This window comes from Parasteatoda tepidariorum, chromosome 10 (genome assembly GCF_982258835.1).
Source record: "Parasteatoda tepidariorum strain Cologne lab strain chromosome 10, Ptep-v5.0, whole genome shotgun sequence".
NCBI lineage: Eukaryota > Metazoa > Arthropoda > Arachnida > Araneae > Theridiidae > Parasteatoda > Parasteatoda tepidariorum.
Genome location: NC_141764.1, coordinates 91,700,443 through 91,719,568, shown reverse-complemented (window position 1 = coordinate 91,719,568; position 19,126 = coordinate 91,700,443). Strand labels below are relative to the sequence as shown.

The following is a 19,126-nucleotide window of genomic DNA, read 5'->3' as shown; positions in this document are numbered from 1 at the left end:
AAGCTACGTTCTTTAAAATTTAATGACAAATATAAAATTATGTTACTTTGAATAAAAAAGTATTGCCTTAAATTTTTAAACTGAGATTAAAATTTATTTTTTTATTAAAATTGTACTAAAAATGAAAAAAATAAAAAATATGAGGTTTAAAATTAATCTCTAAATTATATCACTGGTTCTTCGTAACAAAACAGGAAGGCGTACTGTTTATCATGAAAAAAATCAAATCTGTTTTTTTTTTTTTTTTTTTTTTTTAACTAAATTAAATTTTCATTTACCTACAGTAGTATAAATTAACATTCTATTTTAGTTTCATTAAATAAAAATTTTAATGAAATATATATATATATATATATATATATATATATATATATATATATATATATATATATATATATATATATATTAAATGTTAAAAAACATACATATATGTTAAAAAAAGTTATTTTATTTATGAATGTGTCTCTTAAATTTAATTTTAAATTTTAATGGGACTTTTCAGTTAGCCGGTCACTTGACTGAATACATCAAATAATTCTTTAATAAAAATATTTTTTTTTTAAATTTAAAAAAAAAATACTTCTTATTTTAGAATTTCTTTGAGCTAGTATGGTTATAAAAAGAGAAGATTTTACTGTCTGTCGATACGATTTGTATAACTTTTATTGGTGCTAAAGACGCCACGCACTTGGAAAAAAAGTATCAGAATATAGTAAAATTTACCGTGTTTCTGGCTCTATGGGAATCCAAAAAGCTTGTTAATTTTCCTTGAAATTATTTTTATAAAATTTACAATAAAATATGGTTTTATTATAAGTAATAAAATTTGGTAATTTTATTATGACGTAAAACTATTATGTCATAAAAATTATGTAATGAAAAACATTAATTCAGTTAAATTAACTTTTTGATTTTTTACTTATAACTTAATGTGTGGTATTAATGTATAAAGTTCGATGTACAATTTTGAAAACCAGAATTTCAATTGGACAGTTACCCCATAAGAAGAGTGTGTTTGAACTAGACTCATGGTACAGGGGAAAGTGTTACAGCTTCTGTTGGCCGAAAGTGACCTGGAGCACCAAAGGTAGAAGACTGATTTAGCTCCATAGTTTCACCTGCTAGCATTAGCTGGACATAATGGAATGGCCTTCACGCCTAGGGTGGCCCTACCAGGAGCTAAGCTCCAGACGTACTTCGCCCATTCCGCCCAGTGGCACCCCCTCGCCACGGTGAGGCAGCTAGCAGGATTTGAGGGGGATAAGAAGAGAATATACCAAAGGAATTGTTTAAGTGCCGTATACTTTGGTTTTATTCACCAAAATGATATTTTTTTATTTGTTTTATCTTTTTATAGCAGAATTAATATTACTGTACAGTACGGTAATTTAGCCAGTAATTTATTTAATATCTTCCAATATTAGCTCTACGAAAATTAAAATATGAAAATACATTGCATCATTTCGCAAAAGTGTTTTCATTCAAAAAATACCAGTGCTTATTTTAAACTCACGTGCAAAATTCAGAATCTCTAGTTAAATTGCAGATAAATTATTGAAAGTCAAACAAAAGTTGTACATTGATGCTTTGTAAAGAAAGTTATTTCTACCTAAACCCCTTAAAAATTATTCACTAAATTAAAGTGATAAATTGTACTTCTATATGAAATCTATCAATTTAATAAGTTTGTTACTTTAAAACTTAAATAGTAGGATTTTTTTCTCTACTTTAGAATAAAAATTATTCAAGCAGTAAAATCTATTGTTCTACAATTTGCTTTAAAGCACGAAAATATAAATAACTCATAAAGTTAAAGTAGTATAGTACTTCTTTGCTATATACGAACGAATGAAGTTCAAAGGTTCGTGAGGTTACCTTATAATTCAGTTTATGTCGTTCTATCACCAGTCGGTGACGAATAAACAAGAGAAAGTAATTGGATAAATTTTTAAAGCGTAAATGTATGTAAAAGTGGATGCATAGAAGTGGCGTCATAAAGATTTTGTACGCTGACTAACTGCTGTAATGCGGCATTTGTTTATATTAGCTACTGTTCTTTCCATTTTATTTATAGTAAAGCCTCTCCGGTCAAATATAAATTCTCTCAATAAGTGACGCTCTCCATATTCTTTTCCAAAGAAAGATTTGGTGAATTTCTTACTTGACACAAAAGCAGGCACGAAGCCACGTTGAACATAAACAAACTAATTGTACAACAAAGATGCCAGATACACAAAAAAAAACTACTTACTTTAACAAGAAAATGCACAAACAAATAATAAATCTAGGTTAAATGAAAGATGAAGACAAGAAACAGTTATATTTTAACAAATTCGACATGCGATACGGTGTTGTATTTAATTAACTTCAAGTTAATTAACATCCTAATTTACGTGGAGAAACTCAGGTTGATCTTAACCAGCAATATCCAGAATATTAACACACAACTTGTTTTTAAACAACCAGTTGGCCCTGAGGTCATAGATCCATAAATCAGGTGGTTGTGTATCAGTGGTCTTCTTCTTCGAGTCGTTCAATGAAAAATATAAATAGCAGATGTAGACAAGAAACTATCTACATCTGTTATTTATATTTTTTGGTTAATATTCTGGATATTGCTGGTTAAGTAAATCTAGGTTAAATTAAAGATGCAGAGAAGAAACAGTTATATTTTAACAAATTCGACATGCGATACGGTGTTGTATTTAATTAACTTCAAGTTAATTAACATCCTAATTAAACTCAGTTCGATCTTAACCAGCAATGTCCAGAATATTAACACACAACTAGTTTTTAAACAACCAGTTGGCCCTGAGGTCATGGATCCATAAATCAGGTGGTTGTGTATCAGTGGTCTTCTTCTTCGAATCGTTAAATAAAAAGATATTCATTGAATAACAAACATAAATAAAGTATTTTTTTAGCGTTTAGAACTAAATTTTTATTACCGATATCTATCATGCAAGAAGTGGAACATAAGGATTTTATTATAAATTTTGAAGCATAAGCATGCTAGATAGATTTTGAGATTTATATTCAATTAATTAAGCATGTAATCAATTAGATCATAATTAACTCGAAAGTTCAGTTTATTTCATAGCGAATCTCAAATGATCCATAAGAAACAACAAGACATTTTTCAAGGATTGGCGAGCGATAGCAAGCAAGGTCGGTAGACGACTAGTAATCATAATATTAAGCATGTAAACAACACATCAGAATGCCTTTAATTTTGATTTTGACAAAATACATCTGAGCTGACTTTTCCCAGCCACAAAATACCTTTGAGTAAAATATAGAGCAAGAAATAATATATCAAGAATTTAAAAGATCCCAAATCGATTCGAAAATAAAAATATATGCGTTATCAACTCGGAACACTAACAAAAGAGTGTATCTCTGTACCTGAACCAACCCACTGTCTTTCATATAGATTTCTCCAAGGATTGATATTTATTCCACGGGAAAAAGAAACTTAACAAAAAGTAACTTTTATATATATGTATGACTGCTTGTAATCTTTCTTTACTACTGGTCACTGCAGTGGGGTACGGTTACAGCTGAACTGCTTTCCTTTTCAGAAATATATATTTTTTTATTTGAGAAAAATGCAGCAAAAAGGTCGAAAGGGAGACGATGAAAAGAGAGCAAAAAGTTTTGGCTTGATTCCAGTTGAAGAATTGGGACAAAGTGGGTTTTTTATTCTTTTATGTTTCGCTGCACTCAATACAGAGAGGTTGGTCATTGTTTACTATAATGTTAGAAGTCGGTAATCCTATTTTGTACGCAGGAAATTGCTTGGAATGAAATATCGTGTCTGTCTATTTTCTTATAAGTTATCGTTTACTGTAGCACAAAAAAAGATATCGGCTCGATATATCTTTAATCACGGATGGACAAAAATATATAAAAAGTTCGGTTGACGATAGGAAAGATTAAAGTGACTGAAAGCGAAAGGGATTTTTTAGCGTCACGTGGAAAGAAATGTTCGATTTATAATACGATTCGGTCCATTTCATTTTTATTAACAGGAATATTTCAATAAATAAATAGAAATATTAACATAAATGAGTATGATAGTGTGTTGGTTATTGGAATTTGAAGTATGAGTTATTGAATCAAAGTATAATCTTCAATTTCAATCATACATTATTTTTTTCTTAGATCTTAACGATATTATTTCGTTCTGTTATGGTTGAAGGTTTCGGTTTTTATTTTACTTTCTGTTTTCGCTTGTTATTTTGATTCAGTTTTTTTTCTGTTCTATTTTCAAGTAACTAGGGTCTGTGCTCAAATGTTTGATCTTAAATCTTTTATTTTTAATATAACTGTTAATGCACAAATCATTTGGTACTGCTCAAAAGTATTTTTTAAATTAGACAGGTTTTACGAAATTAATTAAATTTAAATAAATATTAATAAATATTATTTTGGCAAAAATTTTACGATATATATATTATTAATATTAATATTAATAATATTAATAAATATTATTAATATTATTAATATTAATATTAATAAATATTATTTTGGCAAAATTTTTAAAATATATATATATATATATATATATATATATATATATATATATATATATATATATATATATATATATATATATATATATATATATATATATATATATATATATATATATATATATATATATATATATATATATATATATATATATATATATATATATAGAGAGAGAGAGAGAGAGAGAGAGAGAGACCATTTTCTAGAAACGGAAGTCAAAAATGTTTTCACTTTGGAAAAAAAGTGATATCGCATTAATAAAATAGACTCTTAAAAATTTATCGAAGCAGTAAACAGTATAGATTAAAATTCAATTTTTAATTTTATTAGTAAATTAATTTAAACTTGTATTTTTTTTCGGCACAAGTCTTTATTATTGGGTTAAATGCTTTACATTCCAGCTGTCTTTTATTTAAAAATTGAGTTAAATAATATTCTAATCTTGTGAAACGTACTGAAACTGGACATTTATATACTTGATAAAAATATTGAATTTTTGACAATCATAAATTTCATTTCATGTTTAGAATTGTGCTTCATCCTTTTTCCTGCAATAATACAATCTTTGGACAGGATTTGCAATAATACAATCTTTGTCAAAACATACTTTTATAAAATGTAAAATTAAACATCTTGGGCATTCTATCCGGTGCATAATTTTACACTAGATAGAGGCTGTTTATTATCGACCTAAGGTGTTTGACAAGGTTGTTATAGTAGTTGCGCAACGCAAACTCAATTCAACTTTAGGTGTCTTACTTTTGCACCTATTGGAAGTTGTAAATCATTAACCTTCAATATTTTATTTAAACCTTCAGATATTATTAGCCAACCTGAAGTATTTTATACTTAATTTAGGTTGTTCAATATCGACCTAACATGTATGACAAGATTGTTATAGGTGCGTACCATAAACTAATTTCAACCTAAGGTGTTTTATTTATATACTTATCGGAAGTTGTTAATTATTTGCCTTATGTATTTTATTTTATAACTTAAAGTATTTATTCCTACTTAATGTGCTTAATTTTATTCTTCACAGAAATTGTTATATATTTACCAAAAGTATGCGACAAGGTTATAATGGATGCACTACATAACCTCATTTCTACCAATATTCTATTTATACACCTATCGGAAGTTGTTACTTATTTACTTTCGGTATTTATTTTACACTTTTAGACATTATAAGTGTTTTATTCTATACTTCATTGAGGTGGTTAATTATCTACCTAATGTGCTTGACAAGGTGTGCATGCCATAACTTTATTTCCACCTCAGGTGTTTTACTTTTACACCGATTGAAATTTATTATTTATCAACTTTAGGTTGGGAAATTATATCCATAGCGTTAAATTATCAACTTTAGGTAGAAAATTACCAACTTCCAATCGGTATAAAAATTAAACACCTCAGGTAGATATGAGGTAAAATTACATTAAATAGCAACCTTGGCAGATGCGATTGATTTCAATTTCAAAAAGACTTTATAAAAATACCACAACACCCATTTTTTGAAAGGGTCTTCATTTCATACTAATATGAAAGGAATAAATAGCAAATTTTCCTTCTTAATCTTTATTATCAATTAGAAGTGTGATAAAATCAAATGATTTTAATGTGTGTACGGTATTCTAAATGAAGAAACAAAGAAAATGAATTCTAAATGAAGAAACACTACAAAGTTTTTGTTTTCTTTTGCATTTAAAAATAAAAGTCACTAGTTTAATATGTTTATAACTTAATTCTTCTAAAATGTAGAAGAATAATTTTCATTTCTACAAAGAAACGTTTTTATATTTGTAAGAATTATTTATTTGACTGTAATATATTCCTTTAAATTTTTTTAATAAACAAGTATTAAACTCTTTCAAAGCGCAACTTATTTTGGCGAGATTTTAAATCATGTAAATTAACACGAAGAATGCAAATAAATATCTAAGGGGTGTTCGTTTGTCTTTTTTTTATTTCTACTCCCAAAGTGCTCCCTTATCAGCAAAGGAATTTCGATTGTTGCACAAGGAATGTCGGAACAGCCTGGGGCTTTCGAAGGGAATTTGAATAAGAACATCAAATTAATTTATCTCTGCGCGAAACTGTAAAAAGTATCTTATGAAAATCGAGAAACAATGCCCTTTAGTGTGAAAAGATTTTTTTTACGCATTTCATTGCACGAATTGTTTTCTTTTTTTACTTTTCACTTTTTCTATGTATTGTCTCTTTTTTTAACTCTAAAATTAGAAGAAAAAGAAGAAAACGGTTTTTTTTTCATCACTTTTCTTTCTCTCTGACTGTGACAATTTAAAATGAAAGTGAGATAAGATAAAATAGTTCGCGTTTGATTGAAATGAAATTAGTTAAATCGTTACGCTTTAGAAAGCGAGTTTAAAATACTTTAAAATAGATTATGTGAATATAAGGAGTAATTTCAGTAAATGTATAAAAAAATGCCGAATTTTTTTTTAGAAAGAAAAACAATAGCAGTGTTAGAATTAATATTTTTAATTCCAGAAAGAAAGTTTTATATTAAAAAAAAGGAAAAATTAACACGCTTGCAGTGTAATCTAAACAACGATAAGGTTTAAAATATTTATATGGAGAATGCATAAAATTTCTATATAGTTTTTTCATCACATTTCTTTCACTCTGAAAGTGACAATTTAAAAATGAAAGTGAGATAAGATAGAATAGTTCACGTTTGATTGAAATTAATTAAATCGTTACGCTTTAGAAAGTGAATTTAAAATTCTTTAAAATAAATTATTCAGTAATTTCAGTAAATGCATGAAAAAAAAATGCCGAATTCTTTTTTAGAAAAAAAAAATAGCTGCGCATGAACGAATATTTTTATGCGATTAAGTGAGTTTTACAATAAAAAAAAAGAAAAAAACTAACACGCGTGCAGTGTAATCTGAACGTTAAGGCTTAAAATTTTTATATAGAGAATGTATAAATTTTGTTACGTGAATTCAGACTGAAAAAATGTACCATTAAATAAATGTATAAATTTTTTATAATATAATACTTTAAATATTAATATACATATTTCACGGTATATTCATAAAAATGTTATGGAGATAATTAAATTTAAATTGTGACTTTAGAATTTTTTGGTCACTCTTTTTCCTGAACATGACTTTCATAGTAGTCTCATCATATTAAAGATGAGCTCGGTTTCATTCCCCATATTCGCCAAAACTTTCAATCCGAGTTCATGATTGATGAGACTTTTTTTATTCCGAGTCCATGATTGATGGGACTTTATTTACTCCGAATTCATGATTGATGAGACTTTTTTATTCCGAGTTCATGATGGATGAGACTTTTTTATTCCGAGTCCATGATTGATGAGACTTTTTTATTCCGAGTTCATCCGTACAAAATGACTTTGATATTGAGACTGGAATCAATAGGAATTTTTGAGCCAGGTGACTTACAATTCTTGCTCAGAATTGATAGGATTTCTTTGAGCTCGGATTAGCTATGCCGAAGACATTCAATTCATGTCCGGGATTGGTAGAAATTGTTAGAGCCTGAGCATTCATGTGTCCATATATTTACAATCCAAGACTGGGAATATCTTCAACTCAGAGGATAGAGCACTCGCCGCCCAATGAGGTGACTGAGGGGTTTGAACACATTCTCGTGGTTGATACGCATTCTCGGCTCCCCGCTCGCACTAACGTTAAATATTATCATTCATAGCTAAATGATGAGTTAAAATCCGGTTGCCGTCGTGTCAACCATGGGAAGTTTTCGTGGTTTTCCTCACCAATTAATGCATATGCGAGTTAGGTCCATCAAAATGTCCTCCACGAAGGCTAGTTTGCCCTTAATGCTTGATTTAGAAGTGTCTTTGTCTATCGGGTAAGGTTCAAAATTAAAAGACTACGGATTTGAACATTGATATTTGCGGACTCAAAATTGGGTGGGCTGCTCAACGATGGGTATAAAGTAAAATAAAATCCATGTCCGGTATCAGTTTAATTAGTTTATTTATTTTTCTTTTACACTGAGCTCGTTTTTTTTTTCAGTTTTAGTTTGCATTGTAAAAAAAAATAGACAAAACTATATATACAAATAAAAAACCATGGAGAAAGTTCATTTGACATTATTTATTTTGAATTAATGACATTTTTTTAATTCTAATTTATTTATGCTTGATATTTACACATTTTTACGCTTAACATTTAAATCAGATTTTGAAATACCTGCTTAGTTGGAAGTTGTAAAAAAATATACTAACTTGGAGTCAGTTTCCGAAAACTTAGGACCCTATTATATTGGGTACCAGTCGAGGCTTCCGGGCATTACCCATCTCATATCTATAATATACCCTACGAATGTTAGTGTTTACAATATTTATGTTCTAAATCTGTATCGATTCTTAAATGCCTGTTTAGTTTGAAGTTAGTAAGAAAACTTGATCATGAGCCCGTTCCTGAAAACTTACGCTGGGCTTGGTTTTCGCTCATCTCACCTATAAAATATATATCATTCAACTGTCTCAGTATTTTTTTTACTAAAATTTTCAATTTTTTCTTACTTATGATTTTTTATTTTATGAGGAGAGATTAATGATCACCGTCTAAGTGAAATTTACTAAGAAACCATCGAACTATCATGTATTAAATTGAGGTTGGAATATAATAAAAAAAAGGCTTGAAAGTAATAATGATTTTTATCGCAATTACGCATCACCTTTCTTGAAAAATCAAAAGTCTTCTATAGTTCATCTTTTCACCATCTTTATCTGGAAGTTCTGATAAATGTTTTGTTTCATCATCTTCTTTCTTCGATGACACTGTGTGTTTATTTATCTTTCTCTGTGTTCCTTAAGGACTATGATGTTTTCTTTACCTCTCTTTTTTTTTTGTTTTAGGTCCAAGGAATTGTTCTAAAAAGGAATTCCCATGTGCCAACGGACGCTGCATCCCATCTGATTGGCGGTGCGACGGAACCAATCAGTGTGGAGATAACAGTGACGAAGATTGCTGTGAGTAGTTACTACTGCAGATGTTATTTTCCCTTGCAATAAATTTTTTTAACATTGTTCTAGCAATCGGAAGATTTTATTGAGACTTTGCTTTCAGCAATTTCCAGAAATGTAGCGTTTGTTTCGTGTTCTTAATTTCGCCTCTCGCGAATAAATATTTCTGGTGCTTTGTTTTCTTACTTGCAAAATCAAAATCAAGTCAATTACTTTTTGTTGGGTAGAATGCAACTTTTTTGAAACTTTCATTCTTCCAGGCGTCTGAAAATTTCGAGAAGTAACTTGAATGGTAGAATTTTTTTTTCTTCTTAAATTGAGCTATTTTGTTTACCTATTCAGATAGGTAATATTTTCATGGCAGTTTCAGCCCAATTTCTTAATAGTGGATGTGGTTTCTTCGTAGAATTCAAGCATATTATGGGCGTTTCAGATACTTTGTAATTTCAATATGATGTAGGGATATTTATCCAGGAAAAATAAACAAAATCATTTAAGAAAAATTGATTTTTTTAGTAAATGAACATGGCCTCATTTCAACATTATAAAATAAGGAAGAGAAAGTCCCTTAAAGGAATCAAGAGATTCATTCTTGTTGTCGTTTCATCAAGAATTTCTGTAAGGATATCAATTCGGCGGTTGGGACTGAGAGGCCGAAGCCCCCAGTCTCCACGCCAATAATTCTAAATTAAAAGTAATTGAATTATTCGCAATTGACAGTTAGGAGCATGGGAAGAGATCCATGGTTGGCAATTGATCGAAGATAACTTAGCCAAATATAAAGCCAACCATAATCAAACAGACAGTGAAAATTAGAATAACCATGTAACTAAAAAATTTTGTGGTAATAAATAAAGAATAAAGAGTTATAAATAGTTATTGTTTTTGATTTAGTCGTGACAGTGAATTAATGAGTTTTACATTTGTATTGAAAGAAAAAATTAGCCGTTACATTGATTGTTAAGAAAAGAATAAAATATTTATATTAGCTTTTTGTAAAATGTAATGAAAATTAAAAATTGCTTTAATTAAATTTAAAAATGATTAGAAAATAGTTGTCGAAATTTTAAAAGCTAGGAAATATGTATTGCCCGTTGGGGCATCAAAAATATTAACAAAATATTAGAGAGTAAATATGTAGTCAAAATATTTGTAGCAAATAACACGTAAAATTGATCAATGTATTTTTTCTTACAAAATCAAATAGATGCCGTATCAGAAAGGAATGTAATTTAAAAAACCTCAAATCCTGCTTTTAGTCAGAACATTTTAGTACACTAAAATGTACTTCGTACTCTAAAATACGTAAAATATTTTTTTTCATGATACACATTATTGCTAACACATTTTTGTTCGGGCAATGTCATATGTATGAACGGAAGAAATAGAATTTATAAAGAATAACGGAACTCTATTTTTCAGTTAAAATATATTCTATTTCTAACACACTTGGGAATATAAAACACTGAACGTAAAATATGTAAAATACGTAAAACACATTTTATGTAATAACACATTTTATTTATTTATTTATTCAAAGCTAAACATATGAAAAATAATCCTTTAAATCTCTATTTCTATTTTTAGACAAAATATTTTCCCTACGCTAAAACGTATTCTCTGCACAACATAACCTCCAGCAATTCATCTGGAAAAGAAAACAATAGAAAAACAGTTTGAGTCTTTGATCCATTGACTTTTAAAGGGAGAAACAAATACTGCATAATAGTTTTCGAGCAAAAATGGTCTGAATTCTAAGTCCAAAACGAGAAATATTCTATTTTTAAAATATTCTAAGGCATCAATCAAGCTTTGGCCCTTTCACCAGTGACAGTTTAAAGAAACATTAATATGAGAATTTTGAATAAGAAGTGATGTATCAGTGTTTTATGAGATGCAGAAAAGAAGATTCGGAGTTAGCGATGCGATTTTTTTTTTCTTTATGCAACCGAGAGATTTTTGTCCTGAAACAAATGAGCCGCAATATGTTTCCGTCTTCGCTGTTGACTTTCTTGCTTTATTCAAGGGAAACGTAGTCTTAGTTTTATTGGAAATAGACAATGTGGCTCAGGGTAATGAGGTTTGGATGAAGTAATTTTTTATTTTTTATTTTTGAAAAGCAATAAATGAGCCATTAAAGACAAAAAACGTTGAAGTGAATTTAAAGAAAAAAAAGAATGTAGCATTTTTACTAAGATAATTTGGAAAACTGTGCAATTCTGTTGAAATCAAAATATTTTCCTACACTAAAATGTGTTTTGCTTTCTCAAATACGCAAAATAAATTTTTTGTTATACACATTTTTCGCTAGCGCATTTTAATTAGCGTAATGTCAAATGTATGAGTGATTAATATATGTGTCACTATCACTCTTATATTTATCACTCATATTATATCACTCATATTTATCGCTCATATGTATATCACTCATATATATATATATCATGAACTATGAGTGATTATCACTCATAGTTCATTATATGAGTGATTATCACTCTCATCATTAACTTCATTAAACGACAAAGAATAAAATGGGCAGGCCACGTTATCAGAATGGACGAAAAAGAATCAGGCTGAATTTCGGATGGATGGATGGCCTTGAGAAAGAGCTTTTGGTCTCAGAAACTAAAAATTGGAAAACACTAGCAAAAAAAAAAGTTAGCCTGGAAAAAACTTCTTGAGAAGGACAAGGCCCACCCTGGGCTGTCAAGCCATTGATGATGATAATGTCAAATGTATGTCTAGAAGAAAGATAATTCTACTTTTCAGTTAAAATAATTATATGACACACTTAAAAGAAAATATGTAAGCCAAATATGCTTTGCGTACAACTCGGAAAAATATTTTATGTAACTACCTTTTTATTTATCTCTTTATTTCATTGCTAACTGTATGAAAATATTCTTTAAAATTTCGATTTCTATTTTTAGACAAAATATTTTTAATTCTCTACACAACATAACCTCCAGCAATTCATCTGTAAAAGAAAAAAATAGAAAAACAGTTTGAATCTTTGATCCATTGACTTTTAAATGGAAAAACATATACTGCATTATGGTTTCCGAGTAGAAATGGTTTGAATTCTATATCAAAAACAAGAAATATTCTATTTTTATAATATTCTGGAGCATCAATCAAGATTCGGCCCTTTCACCAGTGACAGTTTAAAGAAGCATTAATATGAGTATTTTGAATAAGAAGTGATGTATCAATGCTTTACGAGATGCAAAAAAGAAAATTTTGAGTCATCAAAGAGATTTTTTTTCCAACCGAAAGATTTTTGTCCAGAAACAAATGAGCCACATTATGTTCTCTTCTCTGCTGTTGACTTATTTTATTCAAGAGAAATGTAGTTTTAGTTTTGTTGCAAATAGACAGTATGGATCAGGGTAATGAGGTTTGGATGCAGTTGTTATTTTTTTGTAAAGCAAAGAATGAACTATTAAATGGTATTAAAGTTATTTTAAAGAAAAGGAAAGAATGTTCCTTTTTTACTTCGATAATTTGGAATGCTTTCAATCGTAAGAAGAATATTTTGGTGAACGAAATACTGAGTGAAATCGCAATTTGGTTTAAAATTGGTTTTGAAATAAAAGAAAAAAATCGGCATTGAAGACATAAAAATATTTTCGAATATTTTGGGATATTTGAAGAAATTTTGTGATATAATGTTATATGACATTGGAAGAAATCAAAAATTAGTTCGAGATAAATTTGTTAAGAATGCATAATTTTTATCTGAAAATAATTCCGAAGAATATAGGGTTTTTTGAAGAGTTTTGGCAAAAATGTTAAGTGACGTTGAAATAATTTGGAAAACGATGGGAAATGTTTCTTTGAATAACATGTTTTCAGCAGTAGAAAAACTGTAAAAAATCAGTTTTAATTTAAAGTAAAATAAGGAACTTCTTCGTAGATTTGTTATTCACATTTAAATACTTTAGGAAATTTAAATGAAATTTTATTGAAATTATATACATATATAATATTCGAAGATAGCGAAATGATAACAAATAGCCAATCACAGAACACTTGCTGTTAGTAACGCACAAAACAGCCAATTAAAATTGAGAACGCATGCGTGCGTAAAGGTAATAATTTTTGATAATGCTGCTTGCTAAAATGTTACAACTAAACTTACAATCTAAAACTGAGTGAATCCAGTTTTTTCTCATTCAATTCAATATTCGCGATCGCAACGAACTATAGGGGGCGTTGTTGTATGAGACTAATACCTGCGATTTCTATATGAACAGTCATTCATTTACTCTAGAGACGTCTTTAATGTAGCATGTAGCATTGCAACGTTCCTTCTTTATCGTGGCTAATTAAATTTAAAAAAGAAAAATGTTTAATATCCTTTCTTATGCAAACGAAAACAAAATGGTATCTCCTTTTTTTTTAGAAGGAACATCCAAAACACATCGGAAAAATATTTACACATAAACAGAAAAAAGTATGTATATTCTTATAAGAGTTAAAACCTAATGCCCGAGAAATAGTTTTACTAAATTTAATGATATAATATGAAAGGCCTATTTAAACTTTACATTACATAGTTTTAAAAATCATATTACTTCAAAAACTAAAATGAACTAAAAGTTTACATAAGCCTCATAATTTTATGAAATTTAATTTAGTAAAAAAAGTTTTTAAGCAACAATTTTCATCAAAAAATTTCAAGTTTCAATAAAAATCATTATTTGGAAACTAAAAAACGTAAAATAAAGAATGCTTACGATACAACGCAAAAAAGAAAAAACCAATTCTAAAAATTCCTTACATTAAAATAAACAACTTTCATGTTTTTTCTTTTTTGATTCATAATCGAACGCAGAAAACCATTCTATAGAAAACTATCATCAAATAAGAAAAAAACTTCGGAAAAGTAAAATTTTTTATTTTATAAAAATTAACACTTACCTGCTTTATAAGTCTGAAGAATTACAAAATGATTTGTTCCTCGATTTTTGTTACCATTTTTTAGTGCTACGAAAATGCGCCTTTGTGATTTGCCAAAAATAGAACAAGATGCAATTTTATTTTTGCAGGAGCGAAATATTTTGCCCATTGTCCACCGAAATCCGATAAACTGCTTTGATTTTAAATAAAGTGTTTCATTTTATGATTTGTCACAAAAATTTTAGGTGTAGATAGGCGGCACTTAAAAACCGCCAAATCTGTAGCTGCTGTGGCGTTAATACATAAGTACCGAATTTTTATTCATACTTTTCTGAATCATATTACTTGAAACATTAGAATATGCAAGAAGTATACATAAACATATAATGTTATACCATTTATGTTTTCAAAAAAAGTATTTTGACAACAATTTTTATCAAAAAATTATAAACTATAAAACGGAAGATAAAGAATTCTTAGGATAAGAAACGATTTTAAGAATTCTTTACATTGAAATAAAAACTTTCATATTGTTTCTTTTCTTATTATTCTTATGGTTCTTAATCAGAAGTAAAAAACCATTCTGTAGAGAACTATAATCAAATATGACAAAAAAATTTTACAAACTAATTTTTTATTATAAAAATCATAACACTTACCTTCTTTATAAATCCGCACAGTTCCAAATGAAATGTTCTTTATTACTTTTAGATAACGTACCACACATCAAAATTTTATAATTGTAAGATCTTATGAATGAATTCGATTATGTAGCTTAAAAACAGAACAGCTGAATTCTAGTTGAAATTATTTATTCTTTCAAAACGAAAAAAAACTTACCAAGAAAACGATAAAGAATTTATTAATCATCAGCACAAATGACACTATTTGGTTGATTCTTTATTGTTGTTTTCCGAATTATATAGGTACAGAAATATATACTGTTCTATAACAAAGAAGAATATTCTATAACTATTGCAGTTCTTGACGTTCTGAATTCCCATTTATTAATTGGAATGACGAAAGCAATGCTGACTTTATTTTAATTTGTAATGAATTGAAGACAGAAAAAATTATTTTACCGTAATATACACATCTGTAACAGCAAGTGATCATGAAATTGTAAGTTATGTTGTTGGTAATAGAAAGGTAAAAATTATGGAGAAATTGTTCTTCAAATGCTTGGCGTGTTCTGCTTCAATGTTTGGCATGTTCTGGTTAGTTCTTCAGCTTTTCCTTAGGGAAATTTTGATTTTTATTTGCTGCTAAGAAAATGGCGTCCGTCATGGCCAATGAATTTGATGGAACTGAATGAAGACGTGATAAATTAATGTCCGATATTTACAGGCTCTCGCTAGAGGGCGTACTCGAGCGTTGCGATCGCGAATTGTTTTGGTTGTCATCAGCATAAAATTGACAAAAGTCGTAAAGGTATTGTTTTCCCTTAAATATTTTTGTATTTCTAATTTAAAGTTAATTTGGGTGGAAGCATTTTGAATTTGAAGAAGAGTCTCAGTGCTCAAGTAAATCTTGATAGGCTAAATTAAGCCTTACCTATTGAAACGCAGTGCTATAAGAGAAAGCAGAGAGCACGCCGCACTTTACTATACTCAAAACTCAAAGTTATTTTCCAGTACTGCTGTTATTAGCGAAAATATTAAATTAAGGTTGCAAACTCATCAAATTTGTTTGAGCAATATAATGTTATAAGAATATAAATGTTATTTTAAAGAATTATTACTTCGAAAAATCACTTATGTTCACCAAGAGATCTAATTGTTTATAATACTAATAGACAGTAATATTTGGACGTGGGAAGTAGCGGCACAAGCGTAAGCAAACGGAATTCCTTTTAGTATATATATGTTAAGAGAATAATTATAACTTTCGCAGAAAAACTGTTTTCTGCCATTAAAAGACAAAAATTGCGAAGCAATCATCGGGGTTGGTGAGCGGCAGCTAACAGGGGGCTTAGCCCTCCAGTATATATATATATATATATATATATATATATATATATATATATATATATATATATATATATATATATATATATATATATATATATATATATATATATAAGTTCAAAATGTAGATAAAACAAAGAAAAATTATAGACATATGAAAAAAAGGGGGGGGGGAAATAATAAGTAAAAACATAACAAACAACAGTTTAAAAAAAAAGAAAAAAAAGGAGGAAATTTTATTGAAAAGAAACCGGAAAAAAAAGATATAATCTTTTCATCAGCCCACACGATTACATCCGCAAAAAGAGTGCTTTCTGATATTGTATCAATATAGCCAAAGCAAAATATATTAATACAATAGTGTGAGGAGCACTCAAAATTTTTTTTTACAAAAATTACAACAAATAAAATAGTACACAATAAGTAAGAATAACATGTAAAAACAGAAAATAAAATAAAAGAAAAAGAAAAAACAGTGTAAACACAGTTTTTCGTAATTTTATTCGTCTTTTCTTGTATTTATTTATTAATAAAATTTTTTTGATCGATATTAAATTAAAAATTGAACAAGAAATTAAGCATTGTTATTTTAAAAACCATAATAAACAGTGGACAGAAAAAAAAATTAAAAGAAAGAAGATAAGTAGAAAAACTAGTCGGAAAATAGTAGGTAGGAAATCAAGATGAAAAAGCAGTCGAATAGATATGCTTTTTCTTTTCTAATAGTTTGAACAGAAATTTTACATGGTCAATATTATAATTTCTTTGAAAAAAAGTGATGCAAAAATCATTTTGATTCTGGCGAATAAATCTAAATATACTGTGAAAATTTAAAAAAAAATTAACTTAAAAAAAAATAAAAAATATATTCCCTAGAAATTTGACTAGTAATACAGCTAAAGTAATACGTGAATCAGCATGCAGCTCTTATTAAAAAAAGCATATTTCATGAATTAGATATGATTGTTTTGGAGTATGTAAAAAGACGATTCCTCTCAGAATCTATTAAAAAAGATTCGTTGTTTTCAAGATTAATGAAGCAATTAATCTAAATTTACTTCAGCTTAAAATCCTAAATTTTAATGAAGATATACATATTTCTCAGCATTAAAGAAATAATACTATAAAAAATATTTCTAAATCGTTGCTAAGAAAATATTATTTTTTTCCTATTGATAAATATTGTTATAGGAATGTAAATTATGAAATCTATTCACCTTAAACTTAAAAAAAAATCCCTTTTGGAACTTTTCAACTATTCTACAGAGTTCCACCCATCTCATTAGAGTGACTTCCTTAAACGTCAACTTTTCTGTAAGAGATATCATTTAGGAGGTGGTGATCTTACTCGACATCTTTTCAACCACACTCATTATCCAGTTTTCTCCAGTCTTTTCCAGAATTCATTACTCTTTCGAATTCCGAGTGTCATTATTTCTACGACTATATCAGTGGCAGGCAATTCACAAAGGCATGCTCCGATGAGCGATTTTTGGAACAGGAAAAGTATATGACAAGATATTTCGAATCCGATATGACTTCTTGACATATCGATTTAATGCTTCAGATATTTTATACATGAAGCAGATTGTTGAGGTAAAATATTTCAGAGTGAAAACGTGACGTTTGAGATATGGACGTAATTATGAGCTCTTACTCCGCAGTTACGAAAATAGTCGCAATATTTTTCGAGATATCATCTGTTTGTTTTTTGTAAACGTTTTTCAGATGTGCTTGGACAAAGTTAAAAATCAAATATTTATATCGCAGCATATCTCAAAATCATTTTGGTCCTCGATATCATGTTTTGTTGGAAACAGAGGTTTATGGAAACAAAAAAAGGACTTTTCAATAGCACACCTGTCTAAAGGCACTAAAGAATTGGGTAGGGCACATTTTCCTAACTTACTATCAACAAAGAACATATATATAGAAGAAGAAGGCTAGCTTCCACAGACATAATGTAAACTAGTCCTCCAAGATTTGGTGCTGCCCCTGAAAAAACAACGTTTAGGGACACACATCAGAGGTTTTTGAAACGGGGTTGCACACTCCTCTTCTTCAAACCTCTAATGGGATTGGGGGGGGGGCAAGTTTTCTTTTTTAATTTATTGTTAGAGCTTTTCGCATTTTGCACTATTAATAAACAGTACTCTACTATCAATTAAGATATGTCTTTGAAAGCACATTTATATCATCGACGTTGATTATATCTGCTAACACATTTTGACGTATAAAGATAGAATAAAATGGCGGTTGATGGGAGGCAACGTACTTAACCATATATGTAGAGTTGTTCAACAACTGGTTCACAGGTGAAGTACTTCTTGATTGTCGTTTTGCTTTTATGCGCATGCCCTGAATCTTAATACATGTGATGCTTCGCTAAATCTGAGTATATTGCTTACCTTGCAAATAGCTGTTTTTTGGTATTGCATGCCGTACCGAAAAGTTCCAACCGTTAGTTCGAAGAGCTGGACTTCTACTCTTTCCGTTTGGTCAAGTTTAGCTTATCTTTAAACAGCACTTTCTTCGTTTATTCTGAAAATGGTACAAATTGTCAGTATGGAGAAAAGTCACAGTTTTAAGAAAATGAAAATTGCTTGCGATCCAAATTTTTAATATTTAAATACTTATTTCAATGCTGCATTATCTAGGCTCATTAAAATTTGCAAAAAGTAAGCATAAAGCATTGATTTTGTTAATTTTCCACTCGGTGGAAAAATGTCGA

At 28.7% G+C, this 19,126-nt stretch overlaps 1 protein-coding gene across 1 annotated transcript in view; it reads left to right on the top strand.

Annotated features, from left to right (window-relative positions):
- Nucleotides 1-19,126, top strand: part of LOC122271649 (low-density lipoprotein receptor-related protein 4) — a 463,426-nt gene that overhangs the window by 175,468 nt on the left and 268,832 nt on the right. Inside the window, exon 4 of the mRNA XM_043053650.3 lies at nucleotides 9,419-9,532. Coding sequence (XP_042909584.2) covers nucleotides 9,419-9,532 — 114 coding nt within the window. The remainder of the gene's footprint in view (nucleotides 1-9,418; nucleotides 9,533-19,126) is intronic.